Below are 12,289 nucleotides of genomic sequence, written 5' to 3'. Positions count from 1 at the left end.
TGCAACTGGGAGTGAAGACTGAGGTGCAAAGTGACCCATGCAGATGCCTCTTGTTAGGAACACAGATGGACTCACTTAGGGGATAGCTAAGTTCCCATACGTGTTCTTTAAAGGATTCATTACCTCCTTCGGTCTCTTCTGATGGTTCATTATTTTACACTCTCTGAATCCTTTCCCAAATGTTACTCTTCAGCCTTTACTAAGATAAAGAACAAAATAAAGCCATAACTAGAGCACCTATTTTTGAAAAAGTATTTCTTACACACCCTATATTGTAGACCCTGTCCGACCCCGGAGGTTGTAGTACCAAGCCAGGACACACGGTTCCGCCAAACAGCAGACCAGCACGTTTTGTGTCTATATAAGTTGTTTTCTGGATGTATACCTGTCTGTATTTGCTTCTAGATTGTTAAGCTTGTGAATCACTTGCAAAGACCACGCTGATAAATATGAGTTGCAATGTCTGAAACTATGTCTTCAAAGTTGTTCTCTGTCTCACCAGGCAAATTGGAGACAATCTGATTGTCCCTGGAGGAGTGAAGACCATCGAAGCCAACGGGAAGATGGTGATCCCGGGAGGCATTGATGTCCACACCCATTTCCAGATGCCACACAAGGGGATGACCACAGTGGATGACTTCTTCCAAGGGACGAAGGCCGCCTTAGCGGGAGGCACCACCATGATCCGTGAGTCGCCTGCCCTTCCACACTCCTGGCCCCAACAAGTGACTTTCTCGCTCACATGTCAACCCCTGTGCTCTCTGGTGACAGCTTGTACACATCTCTCTCTTGAGTGTACAGACGTGCTGCCTGCCAGGACCTGAGGAGAGCAGGTGTGGTGAGCACCCTGGCAGCTCGCTGCAAGTGCCTAGGGAAGATTCATGAGGCTCGGGCCAGGAAAACAGCTGGCCTCGCTTGTCCTATGATAGCTGGGGCTGGGGGTGCAGTGGGTGGGGAATCTCTGGGCCAGAACCTGGGATATGTGTGGACATGGGCCGGACGTTATTTCAGAAATTCTAACTGGGGCTCGAGGCAGGAGCAGGAAGAGAGTGAGGCAGAGCAGTGGGAATGGGGCCCAGCATCCCCGAGAGGGAGAGATAATGGGACCTGCAGTTCTTGAGAAACTCGTGGGCTTCAGTGGTATTTACTGTTAGCTGGTCTGTGCTGCATCTTGACCAAGTCCTATCTTAAGATGAGGCAAGCTGTGGGGGTGGTTTCCTTTGTTTGTTGGTCTCTGTTTTCTTTCTGTCTTTCTTTTTCTTTTTTTTTTTCCCTTTTATTCTGGGAACTATTGTGATTCCAGAGAAACCTAGGGAGTTGCATGCCATTGGATTACTGAACAGATAGCATTCCAAGGCAGTCCTTCCTGTCCCAAAGGAATCCCAGGGAATTGGGTCCCATCCCAGCACTGGGCCTAAACTTGGTCGGCCAGGGCACTGTTTATTTTACCACCATATACACCCATCCACAGAACAGCCTGAGCTGTGGAGTTGCTCATTGTCTTTTGCCTCCTTTTGACGGGAGCACCAGCAGGGCTGAGCTTCTGCAAGTTGGGTGTGGAAGCCCAGGAAAATTGCATCAGGGCCATAAAAGGCACAATTCAGGGAGACCAAAGCTTTTCTAACCTCAGGGAGGAAGCCAGCTGACTTCTCAGTAGCTGCTTGTCCACAGAGGCCCTGGTGTAGGCCCATGCATCAGTGATGCAGTTCCTTGCGTTTTGCTTTATGATAAGCACACGTGGGCTGCTTGTGGTAGGAAGCTGAGAAAGTGAGTGATCTTGGTTTGCCTCTTGCCTTCGGGCAGGGAGATGGACCTGTTCAGTGTCCTGGGAGTGTGTACCATGCTTGGTCTTCTAGGCTGGGAAGGAGCCGGAGGAAAGTCAGAGTTGCAGGTGATGAGAGAAAACCATACAAAGAAACACAAAGCTGTACATGTCCTTTGTAGATAATTTGAAACCCTGGAAATGCAGCGAGAAAAGAAAACCCATAAAGCCTGCGTGACTGTTAACAGTGTGGCTGTCGCTTCCCTCCAGTTAAACAGAAATAGGGTCATAACAGATGGACTGTGGGTCAGTGGTGTTCTAGTGTACTATTTCACTAAATAATAATGTCATGGATGTCTTTCCATTTGTTTATTTTTATTCCATCACAGCATTAAAAATGGGTGCCTAAATGTCCATTTTATGAAGGTATTATATTTATTATTTAGCCAAACGTCTCTATTGTTCAGGATTTTGATGGTTTCCAGTTTTCACTTAACACATTATAAATAATGTTTTCAGGGGCACACATCTTTGGCACCCACATTTTGCAAACAGCCATGTGTATTGTCTTAGGAATAATTCTTAGGCACAGGAATAATCATTGAGCTAAGGTATGAAAACAATCAAGAAATTTGATGTGTATTTCAAAATTGTTCTTAGGAAAGGTGTACCGAATTGTGCTTTCCCTCAACTGCCCAAGGGGAGATATGGGAGTGGCACTTTTGCCTTATTTTCACTAACTGTAAATGTCTTTATTTTAAACAGTGCTGTCCATGGTTGCGGGTACTGCAGGAGTAGAGTTGGGCTTGAAGAGAAAATATGTTCTTTTTTTTTAAGATCTTATTTATTTATTCTAGAGAGAAAGCGAGAGAGAGAGCATAGGGGGTAAAGCAGAGGCGGAGGGACAAGCAGACTCCATGCTAAGCCCACTGTAGGGCTCCATCTCAGGATCCTAAGATCATGACCTGAGCCAAAACCAAGAGTTGGACAGTTAACCAACTGAGTCACCCAGGTGCCCCCAAAAAACATATTCTTGACAAAAAGTTTATGTGGATATAAGATCTGTGGGCTGAGTGTCAGGTTCATTCCACTGGCTCTTTCCAATGGTAGTAAGCACATGGATGCCATTGTCCTGTTACCTGACATAACTTTAAAACCCCTCTTTCACACCCTTAGGAGGGAGTCTGACTTTTTCCATTAGCAGTGACTTCCCATGATACTGGTAATAATGGCACATAGGAGGTGCTCATTGACATTTACCAAGTACTCGCTGTGTGCCAGGCATCAGGTGAGATCCTTTTCATGCATTTAATCATATAACAGAATTAGAAGGAAGGTACCATGACATTCCACCCTCTACCTCACTGAGCACAGATTTCAAGGATAAGAAAACTGGGCTTTAGAGAAGCTAGTGATTTGTCCAAGAGCAACATGGGTATGTGACAGTTAAATGATGAGCAATCTGGAAACTGCCAGGGAGCACTTTCTAAGGTTTATTCCATGCTCAGGAAACAGACTTTGCAGCCCTGGCTAAGCAAGTAGGGGCAGGCTTATTCAAAGGGGAGCAGAGACTGGGTCAGTGACTTACCCATGTGGGGCCTGTGTCGTTCAGTTGACCACGTGGTACCTGAGCCGGAGGCCAGCCTGACGGAGGCCTATGAGAAGTGGAGAGAGTGGGCAGATGGGAAGAGCTGCTGCGACTATGCCTTGCACGTGGACATCACCCACTGGAATGACAGCGTCAAGCAGGAGGTGCAAAACCTCATCAAGGACAAAGGTGAGAAAAAAAAAAAAAAGACAAAGGTGTGCCCTCCTCCCCTCTCCTGGCTTGGAGCCTGGAACCTTGAGCATGAATGGTCGGTGCAGGGGGACCACTGCATTCCAGGCACATTGTCTTCGTGTATGCCATCTTACTCTTTACAGGATCCCCATGATAGGGATAGTCATGCATGGTTCATGCATGGAGAGCCTGAGGCTCAGAGTAAGTGTGGCCTGGGATCACAGAGCTAGTAAGCAGTAGTTGTTTGCAAAGTCTGTGCTCTTCACCTCCATGTGACCCTGCCCATTTGATAGAGGAAGAAACTGAGGCCAGGAGAGGTTAACATCTTATAGAAGGTCACACAGCTCCTAAAAACGAGATTAGGAATTTTTCACCTTCATTACTTGAAGATCAAATCATGACTGCTTTCAAACAGTGGCGTCCTCAGAAAAGGCTACGACAGTTGTGGGAGCAAAGAGGGGTTCATATTCAGACTAGGAGCTTAGGACATGGAAATGGGCATGGGTCCCCTCTGAGTACATAATTTAGGTTTCCCTTGTCATCTTGGATCCTTCTGTTCTCCGCTTCCTTCTACCTTTTGATGGTCAGATATTTTATGAACACACACTACCTCCCTCTATACACGCACACACAGACACGCTGTGTGCTCGGGGTTTTAGGGAAATATAAGGAATGGTCTCTGCTGAGCGTGCAAGGCAACAGGAAGCAGGCCAGTGAAGAGCAATGGGGTAAATGCCACGAGGTGCAGAATATTGTAATAGTAATAGCATTATACTCATTACAATCCCAGTACTAATACGAACATAAGTAACCTGCACTGTTATAACAGTAACTTAATAATAGATGCAGATGCCAGAGTGCAGTGGAAGAGCGTGTGCTCTGGGTTGCAGGGGAGAGGGTGGCCTCTCAGAGGATGAGCTTTCCTTTCCATGTTCCTCCTCATCCCACCAGCTCTGCCCAGACCTTCCTGATGTCAGATATGAGATTAACCCCCTCCTTTCTTGTGACACTTTTCACGCCGGGCATCTCATGGACCGGCTTTAACACCCACTTCCCTTACAAAGGGCCTGGGTCATTCCGCAGATGACGCACAGGCTTATGGGAAGGGTAGTGTTGGGAAAAGCTGCCCCGAGCTGAACCACTCTGGGTAGGCAAGTTCTCAAGTTACAACCGGCTTTTGGCCTGAAACACTGTGGGCTGAGATGGCCCTAATGGTTGGAGACCAAAATTGTCCTCTTTTCCCCAAAATGACTCTCTGTTCCCCAGCCCCACCTATTTATATAAATACTACATTAATAGTCTATTTTGGGGTGAAAAAATAAATAGCTCTTTCCTCATAGCCTGGAAGGGCTAGCTTAGATATGTAAGCACAGGGTACACCTTGACTTCTGCCCATTAGCTCTCGGTTCCTTGAGGATCTGGTCTCCACCTTAGATGCACCCCCCACCCCCCACCACCCAGGCCCCGGGTAGAACCAGCATTCCTTACGGAGTGAAATAAACCATTCCCAGCAGCCCCATCAATGGAGCTCAGATACGTGCCAGGTCTGGTGCAGAGACCTCCGTGTGTGTTGTCTTCTTTAACGTTTCCAGCTGCCTAATGAAACGGGCTCTTGTCATTTTTCCATTTTACAGGTGAGGAAACCAAGAGGTGTGAGGTATGGCAAGCTCACTGAACTAGTACGCGGTGCCACCCCCAGTACGTGAACATGACTCGGGTGCTGCAGTGATTCTCCAGGATGTATACTGCCTGGAGCAATATCAAAGCTTACCCCTCTGGGCTGGGGAATGGGGGGGGGCAGGCAAGACAGGTGCAGCAGAGCCCGTTCTGCAGTGACACCACGTCGGCGTTGCTGCTTTAGCACGTGAAGAGAGGACGAGAATGGGGAGCATCTGATTTATTTCAGACAGGTCCCCATAATGCACTCAGGCCCCATGGCGATGGGAGCAGGGGAAGGAGAGCAGTCGTGCTAATGTTGTCTTCCTCCTCTTTTCCCTCCCTTCCCTCTCTTGCAGGGGTTAACTCCTTCATGGTTTACATGGCCTATAAGGATTTGTATCAAGTGTCCAACACAGAGGTAACAAGCCATTGCTGTGTGGTTTGAGGTATCTGGATGGGTTTCCTATTGTTGTTGGTGACCTTGGCTCTTTGAGCATGAGTCACTGTGGTCACTGTGGGTGACTGCTGGGCCAGAGTGCTTCGTAAAGCCCTTGCGGTCCATGCTGCATTTTAAATAAGGTAACAGGCAGGGTGCCCACGCAAGGCAGACCAGGAGCTAGAATTTCCACTGGCAGCAGCTTTCTCAGAAGGACAAGAGGAAGGGCATGCCGAAGTCTCCATCTACCAAACGAGCCCTAAACCCTGCATGAGCTCATTGGAAGTACGAGCTGCTCTGGTTTTGCAGGTTTAGGGAGGGCCTTCTGCTGTTTGGGGTTGTAGCTATCTCTGACTCTCCCGGACATATGCTCAGGGCATGCGTTGGTTTTACATGAATCTCATGTTTTCAGAGGAAATACAAGGAATGAATTCCCATCGCTCCTGGTTACGAGGTGACAGGAGGTCTACCTTGAAGGGTTAGGGAATAGGGATGTTAGCTGTCCCTCAAGCTTCTGGCCCTGCTGTAGCAGCCCTCAGGGGCACTTGCTGAGAAGGATTGTGAAGGTCTGTCCCAGCAAAACAGGAAATAATACCATTAAACGTGTGCTGGAGGCAGAGTAGAAGGTTCAATGGCACTATGTGTACATTTGCTCTGTCCGCCAAGGAGACATGATCTGTTCTTTACAGAGACGGTTTCCTAGAGTTCCTTTGGATTTGGAACTCTTTGGTCGTGCATGATTTAGTCTGTGTTTCTTGCCCTAATCACCGGTTTCCTCTGGTTTTCCTCATTTGTTTTATCTACGGCCCTACTAATCGACCCCTGTGTGATGTTGCGGAAAGCCTCAGTGGCTTGTGAAGGTGACAGCCACCCTTTCTCTTTCAGCTCTACGAGATCTTCACCTGTCTAGGCGAGCTGGGAGCCATCGCGCAAGTTCACGCTGAGAATGGGGATATCATTGCTCAGGTAATGCCGCGCAGCTCCCCAGAATGTGCTCCCTGCACGGGCTCGGGTCTCCAGCCCTCCTCTTTCCTTCTTCAGTATTGCATGAGCTCTTCATGTGCATGAGGCACGGTCCTAAACACTGTACTGAAAACAGAACCTGCCCTAAAGCACATGCCAGGCTAGGAGGAGGGAATGAAGATAAGCGAGGGAGAAAGGTGAGAACACTGAAATAAAGAGCCATCCTGGGGGATGAGAACAGGCGTCCCAGAAGAGGTTTTCGAATTGGGCCATGTAGTGGGACTGCATTGCTGATTCTCTTTGAAAAGGGAGTCTAAGCTCCATGACGTTCTCTGTCCTAGAGAAAAACCCTAAGACAGCACTTCTCAGAAATCCGATCCAGGACTATAGAACTCATGGCTTTAGATGATAAAGAATGTAGGTCTTGGGGTGATCAGATACCCGCTGGTTTCCTAGAAGTTATACTGAGAAACTGAAGGCAGGAGTGAAGAAATCAGGCCCCAAGGCCCAAAGTGATCGTTAATAAGGAAGCAGAAGGCACTCTCCATCTCCTGAGTCGCTTAATGGGCTCGTTGCACAGATGTGTCGTAGCCAGGGTCTTGTTTATCTCAGAAGCATTCAAGATTGGCCTCCACTAGGAGGAGGCAGCTAGAGGAGTGAGAGCTCTCTTGGTCCATTTAATAACGTCCATAGCAAAATCCATTATTCATTCTTTTCAAAGAGTATGTCCCGAGCATTTTGTGCCAGGCACGAGGCTATTGAGGTGAGCCCAAACAGACGCATTCCACAGCTCACTCGTCCTTGGGCTGTGCCTTCATTTTAGAGGTTGTCCGGGATTTGGTGAATGTGGTCCACAGGGATGTGGGAACCGTGGGGCCCACCCTGTCTCAGACCCGTTAGCTTCTAACGGCAGGGACCATATGGCGAACGCTTGTTTCTGTGTACCTGGCACTGGTAAGCGCTCCAGTGTATTCTCAGTCAATCTTCACCTGGTCCTTCAAGGATGGCTACTGTCTGCTCTGTTCAGTAGAGGAGCATGCTGGGCTCAGAAGGATTAGGCCACCGGCCCGAGGAGCACAGCCAGTAACTGGGAGAAGAAAATCTTAGCCCTAAGGCCTTGTGGCTGAGTGGGCATCTTCTCTGAGTTGGTGTGTCCTGGGCCTGTTGCTCCATGAGCCCAGGTGTAGGTCCCCCAGGGAGACAGTGCCTCCCAGCAGGACACGTCTCTAGCTGTTAGGGTTTCACACTCTGGATGTTCACACTCTCACCAGCGGAGGAAGTGAGCTAAACGTGTAGTTTCCTCTTGCTGACCAAGGAGCTTAATGAGTCAGACCCCTGACAGCCCTTCCCCTCGTCCCCCACACACCCAGAGATAATGGAATCATTTTCCAGAGAGGGTCCAGTGCTTACGGGAGGCGTATCCTGGTGGCATTAGGGCCACATTCCTCCACTTGCTTGGCATTTTCAGGGCAGCAGCCAGAGGATCCAGCCCTCCCTCCAAGATGCCCTAGGAACCAAACTCCCTGCTGTTTCCTTCTAGACCCTGTAGAGGCAAACAGGCTCCATTACGAAGCCCCCTTTCCAGCTTGCTCTAGTGGCTCCTTAGCCCAGAACTGTTTCTGCTTCCGCCCTGCCCCATCCTCTCTCTTCCCTACCTTGTGAAGGATTTGTTTGTTCTCAGGGAAAGAAAGAACGTTTTTCCATTTGGATGAGTTTCTTGTGTGTGTTTATTATATTCAGACTGAGCCGAAAGATTTTATCACAGTGTCTAAATGAAGGCAGCTGGTGTACTCAGAGCTGAAAAAGAAGTCACCAAAGAGCAAGAAGAAATCTCTTTCGCGCGAATGTATTCCCAAGGTTTTAAGTGGGCAGGGCAATCTGAGAGTGTAGCACCTTTAGCCATTTGTCTGTTGGTATTTATTGAGCACCTACTGTGTGCTGAGCCTTGGAGGGGGAAGATGAAAAAGACAGGGTTTCTTTCCTCATGGTGCAAACCAGAATCATGTCATGGCCCACACTGTGGTGTGATCACAGCAACGGGCAATGCCTCAAAGTGCTCATGTGCTCACTGCTCCCCCACCCAGGTACGGCTTCCGTAGGCCTTTGCACACCCTCCTTAATCTTCCAGCTATAGGGACACCATGGCTTTTAATGGGACTTCCCAGCAGGAGCAGTGCATTGAAATCACCTGTGGAGCTTAGGGATTCCTGGGATTCTCCTAGTCCTGGAGATTCTAATTTAGGAGGTTGATAGTGAACTTGAGGCAAGTGTCGTTTGAAAACGTTCCCTCTGTGATTTGAACGGGCTGGGCCGGGCCAGTGTCACTTGAGCGAGCTTCCTCCTATGCCCCCTGCCAGTGCTGTTTGAATAAGATCAAAGTGAATGTGTCAGGCGACACAGAAGAGGCTGGGGCTGGACACTTCTGCCTTGGTGTGACTTCAGGAGGCAGCGCGGAGCGGAGACTTACCGAGGTTGAGAAGTCAGTGTGTTCGGCCCAAGTTTTGACAAATGAACCCGTGAGAATGAAAAGTGAAGAAGAAACAGTAAGAATGAAAAGTGGGGGTAGTGAGAATGAAACAGTAAGAATGAAGTGAAAAGAATGAAAAGTGAAAAAATATTTTGCTGCAAAAATCCGCCTTGGCCCCTTTCTCTAATCCCATAGAGTGGGAGACAGTGATCATTTCTCACAACTGCTTAGAGTGTTTGCATCTTTCTTTTTGCCCCTGAAAAAAAAAAACTGATATGATTCAAAACAAAACAAAAGACAACAAAAAATATTTCTTTGTTGGCAGGGAGAAGGGCTCCCTTCCTTTCTAGACCTCTCCTAGTTCCAAAGGGCTCTGTTCGGGTTCCTCCTTCTCCCTCGTTTCACCCACCGCAGTGCAGAGGTTCATGGGATCTGGCCCTTAGGACTTGGAGAGCAGAGCCCAGCAGAACTGCCGAGACGGTGGCTTAGGGTTTGTGCCAGTTCCAATTAGCCCACGGGTGTGTTCGCCGCCCAGCCACCTGCTTCTTCCAGAAAGCTGGCCAGAAGTCTGAGGAATGTAGCCCTCAGCCCTGAGGGGTAGGCCGTCTGTCACCAAACAGCCTAACTGAATAGAATCTGACCAAAAGACGAACTCAGGTAATGCTGTTCAGAGGCATTATTTCACCTGGCTAAATTCTGAGGCCATTTATTTCAGCCAGAAATTTAAGCCACAGGAAAGCCTGAGGGGTTTGTTAGAGCGCAGATTCCTAGAATTTCAACTCTGTGTTCTGATTTAAGAGAGGGCCAGACAGCCGCATGGCCACAGAAGCAAGCCAGGTGATTCTGGTGGAGGTGGTAGGTGTCCAGACCTTGGGAAACACAGCACAAGAGGCATAAGCGAGCTGGTCTGACTTTTGATGCGTAATGGCAAAAACATTTTTGATTTTCTAACAGACAGCTGTCCTTTTAATTAAGAAAAGCCACCCTGAACTTTTTTTTTCTTCTCTTAGTTAAGACTTGACCCGATTTGACAATTCCAGATGGAGCATTAACAAATGTATTAAACACACACATTTTATTCCTTTAGTTCCCTTGAACACTTCTTCAGATTAAAATACACCAGCACCGGATTTCCACACCTCACTTGAGCTTATCTCAGAACTGGTCTGTGTTCTTTTCTCATTGTAGGAGCAAACCCGGATGTTGGAAATGGGGATCACTGGCCCAGAAGGCCACGTGCTGAGCAGACCAGAGGAGGTGAGTTGCTGGGGGCTGGGGAATGGAGGAGAGGACAGGACAGCAGTGGAGGTGCTCTGTCTTCCCAGCATCTTCTGGGAGACTCCCCAGCAGCCTGGCTGATGGCCCTGCTGGACACTGGACACCTAGAGAGTTTGTGTTCAGCCTGCCTTCACCAGACACGTGCACACAAGGTGTAGGAGCAACATTCAGGAACGGTGGGGAGAGTCTGTGAGTACCAGACAGCAACATTGGAACATTTCTTCCAAAGGCCACATGTCCGTGTGACCAACTCAAGGGACTCAGAGAAAAGTAGAAAAGAATGTAAGGGAAATGCTAATCTCTCCAAAGAGAGCATGAGGTGGAGGGCACTCCACACCTGTTCAGTTGGAGAGGTAAATACCTAAACCCTTTCTTCGTCGGCGTGCATCTCAAAGACATTTGCGCTTCCTTCCTTATTCCATATTATATTCTCAGCCCTGCAAAAGGAAGTATCAGCCACATGTGTAGTAGGTGGAGTGGGTGTTTCGTAGACATTATGTCTATCGATTTGTGTAAGGTGATGACTAAGTCTGGGTCGGGGAGTTTCCCATGTGTAAAATGAATGATGAACAGGGACTGCTTAGCAGCTGACGAGTGAATAAAAACTAACTAGTGGCCGATTGCATGTGTTTGGGACGTCGGCAGCTTCAGCTGCTGGCACAGGGTACAGAGCTGGGCCTTGGCTGCCCCAGGGCTGTGAGCATATTGGCTTTGGGAGGCCAGCCCAGGAGTAGCGCCCAGAGTACATTCAGGACCTGGTGCATGAGCGAGGTGACCCCGGATCCTGCTCTGTCACCCCCCGCTCTACACCCCCCCCCCAGGAGGTAGAAGGACGAGTCAGAGCCAGAAACCAGTGGTATTCCTTTGGTCCATCGCTTTTAGAGCTTTTAAAAAACTAAACGGTAACACGCACTCCGAAGAGTGTTCCTGGCCTAAAGATCAAGGAATTCTCACGAGCTGAGGACACTTGTGTCACTAGTGCCCCACTGGAGAAGCAGAGCACTGTCAGCACTCCAGAAACTCCTCTGCGTCTAATGAAGTTGTTCCCAGTTGAAATGATTCATAAATATTTCACAGCATTCCAGAAAGGTCTGTCTCCTAACAGACCTAGTCTAGTGTCCTTTCTGTGGGACACTAGCCCATACCTGGAGCTGTGCTGATTGCCTTAGTTGTCCTTGCCACTGTTCTTCTGGGTGGTTGGCATTACTGTTGCATGAAGGAGCCCAAGCTTGAGAGGTTAACAGGCTCCTGGCTACTACTGCGTGAAGGCTAGGAAAGCTGTTGATGGCGTGTGAGGGGGCCAGGGTGATCAGCACTGTTTGTGAAACTTTTCCTAAATGCTGGTCACTGTAGAGATTTGCTGGCAAGATTGATTTCTGTAGCAGCAGCCAGGGGATTTCTGAGCAAAGTCTATTTTTGTTCCTTGGTTTGTTTTTCCAGCCCCCCCGCCCCACTCCTCCTGTTCCCGTCTCCTTTTTAGTAAAAAGCTTCTAGCAGTAGATCTGGACAACCCTGGAAGCCCTTTTGGGTGAAGCTGGAGGGTGATGTAACCTTCCAAAGATAGTCATGTTGTCAAGGTGCTGAGAAACCTGCAGGGCTGGGAGGGAGTGGTATCAGAGGGGCCAGGGCCGAGGCCATGGGGAGCAGAGTGGGGAGCACAGGTGTGATGGAGGAGGGATGGGTGGAGGAGGAGCCAGCCACTCTTCAGCTCAGAGCACGCCCAGCTACTGTCCCCGGGGATGCTGGGCAGAGAGCTGAACCTGAGCTTTGCTCCAGAAGTCGGGTGCTTCGGGAAGGTGGCTGTATTCACCTGTGGTTGGGGGCTCCGGGGGCTTGTCCCCTGGGACCAAGAACAGGGTGGGGGGGCACCAGGACCCACGTCCTAGAGTCTCTCTGTTGAGCCACATCCACTGAGGGCAGTGGCTGGTTTGTGTTATGCAAACA

General features: G+C 49.0%; 1 protein-coding gene across 4 annotated transcripts in view; it reads left to right on the top strand.

Moving 5' to 3' along the window:
* DPYSL3 (dihydropyrimidinase like 3) overlaps positions 1-12,289 on the top strand; it is a 120,677-nt gene that overhangs the window by 91,861 nt on the left and 16,527 nt on the right. For all 4 annotated transcript variants that reach the window (XM_072749929.1, XM_072749926.1, XM_072749928.1 and 1 more), the window contains exons 3-7: positions 503-687; positions 3,375-3,539; positions 5,558-5,619; positions 6,523-6,603; positions 10,256-10,324. In XM_072749929.1, the coding sequence (XP_072606030.1) occupies positions 503-687; positions 3,375-3,539; positions 5,558-5,619; positions 6,523-6,603; positions 10,256-10,324 (562 nt within the window). The remainder of the gene's footprint in view (positions 1-502; positions 688-3,374; positions 3,540-5,557; positions 5,620-6,522; positions 6,604-10,255; positions 10,325-12,289) is intronic.

Source organism: Vulpes vulpes, chromosome 2 (assembly GCF_048418805.1).
Source record: "Vulpes vulpes isolate BD-2025 chromosome 2, VulVul3, whole genome shotgun sequence".
NCBI lineage: Eukaryota > Metazoa > Chordata > Mammalia > Carnivora > Canidae > Vulpes > Vulpes vulpes.
This window is presented reverse-complemented; position numbering and strand designations above follow the sequence as displayed.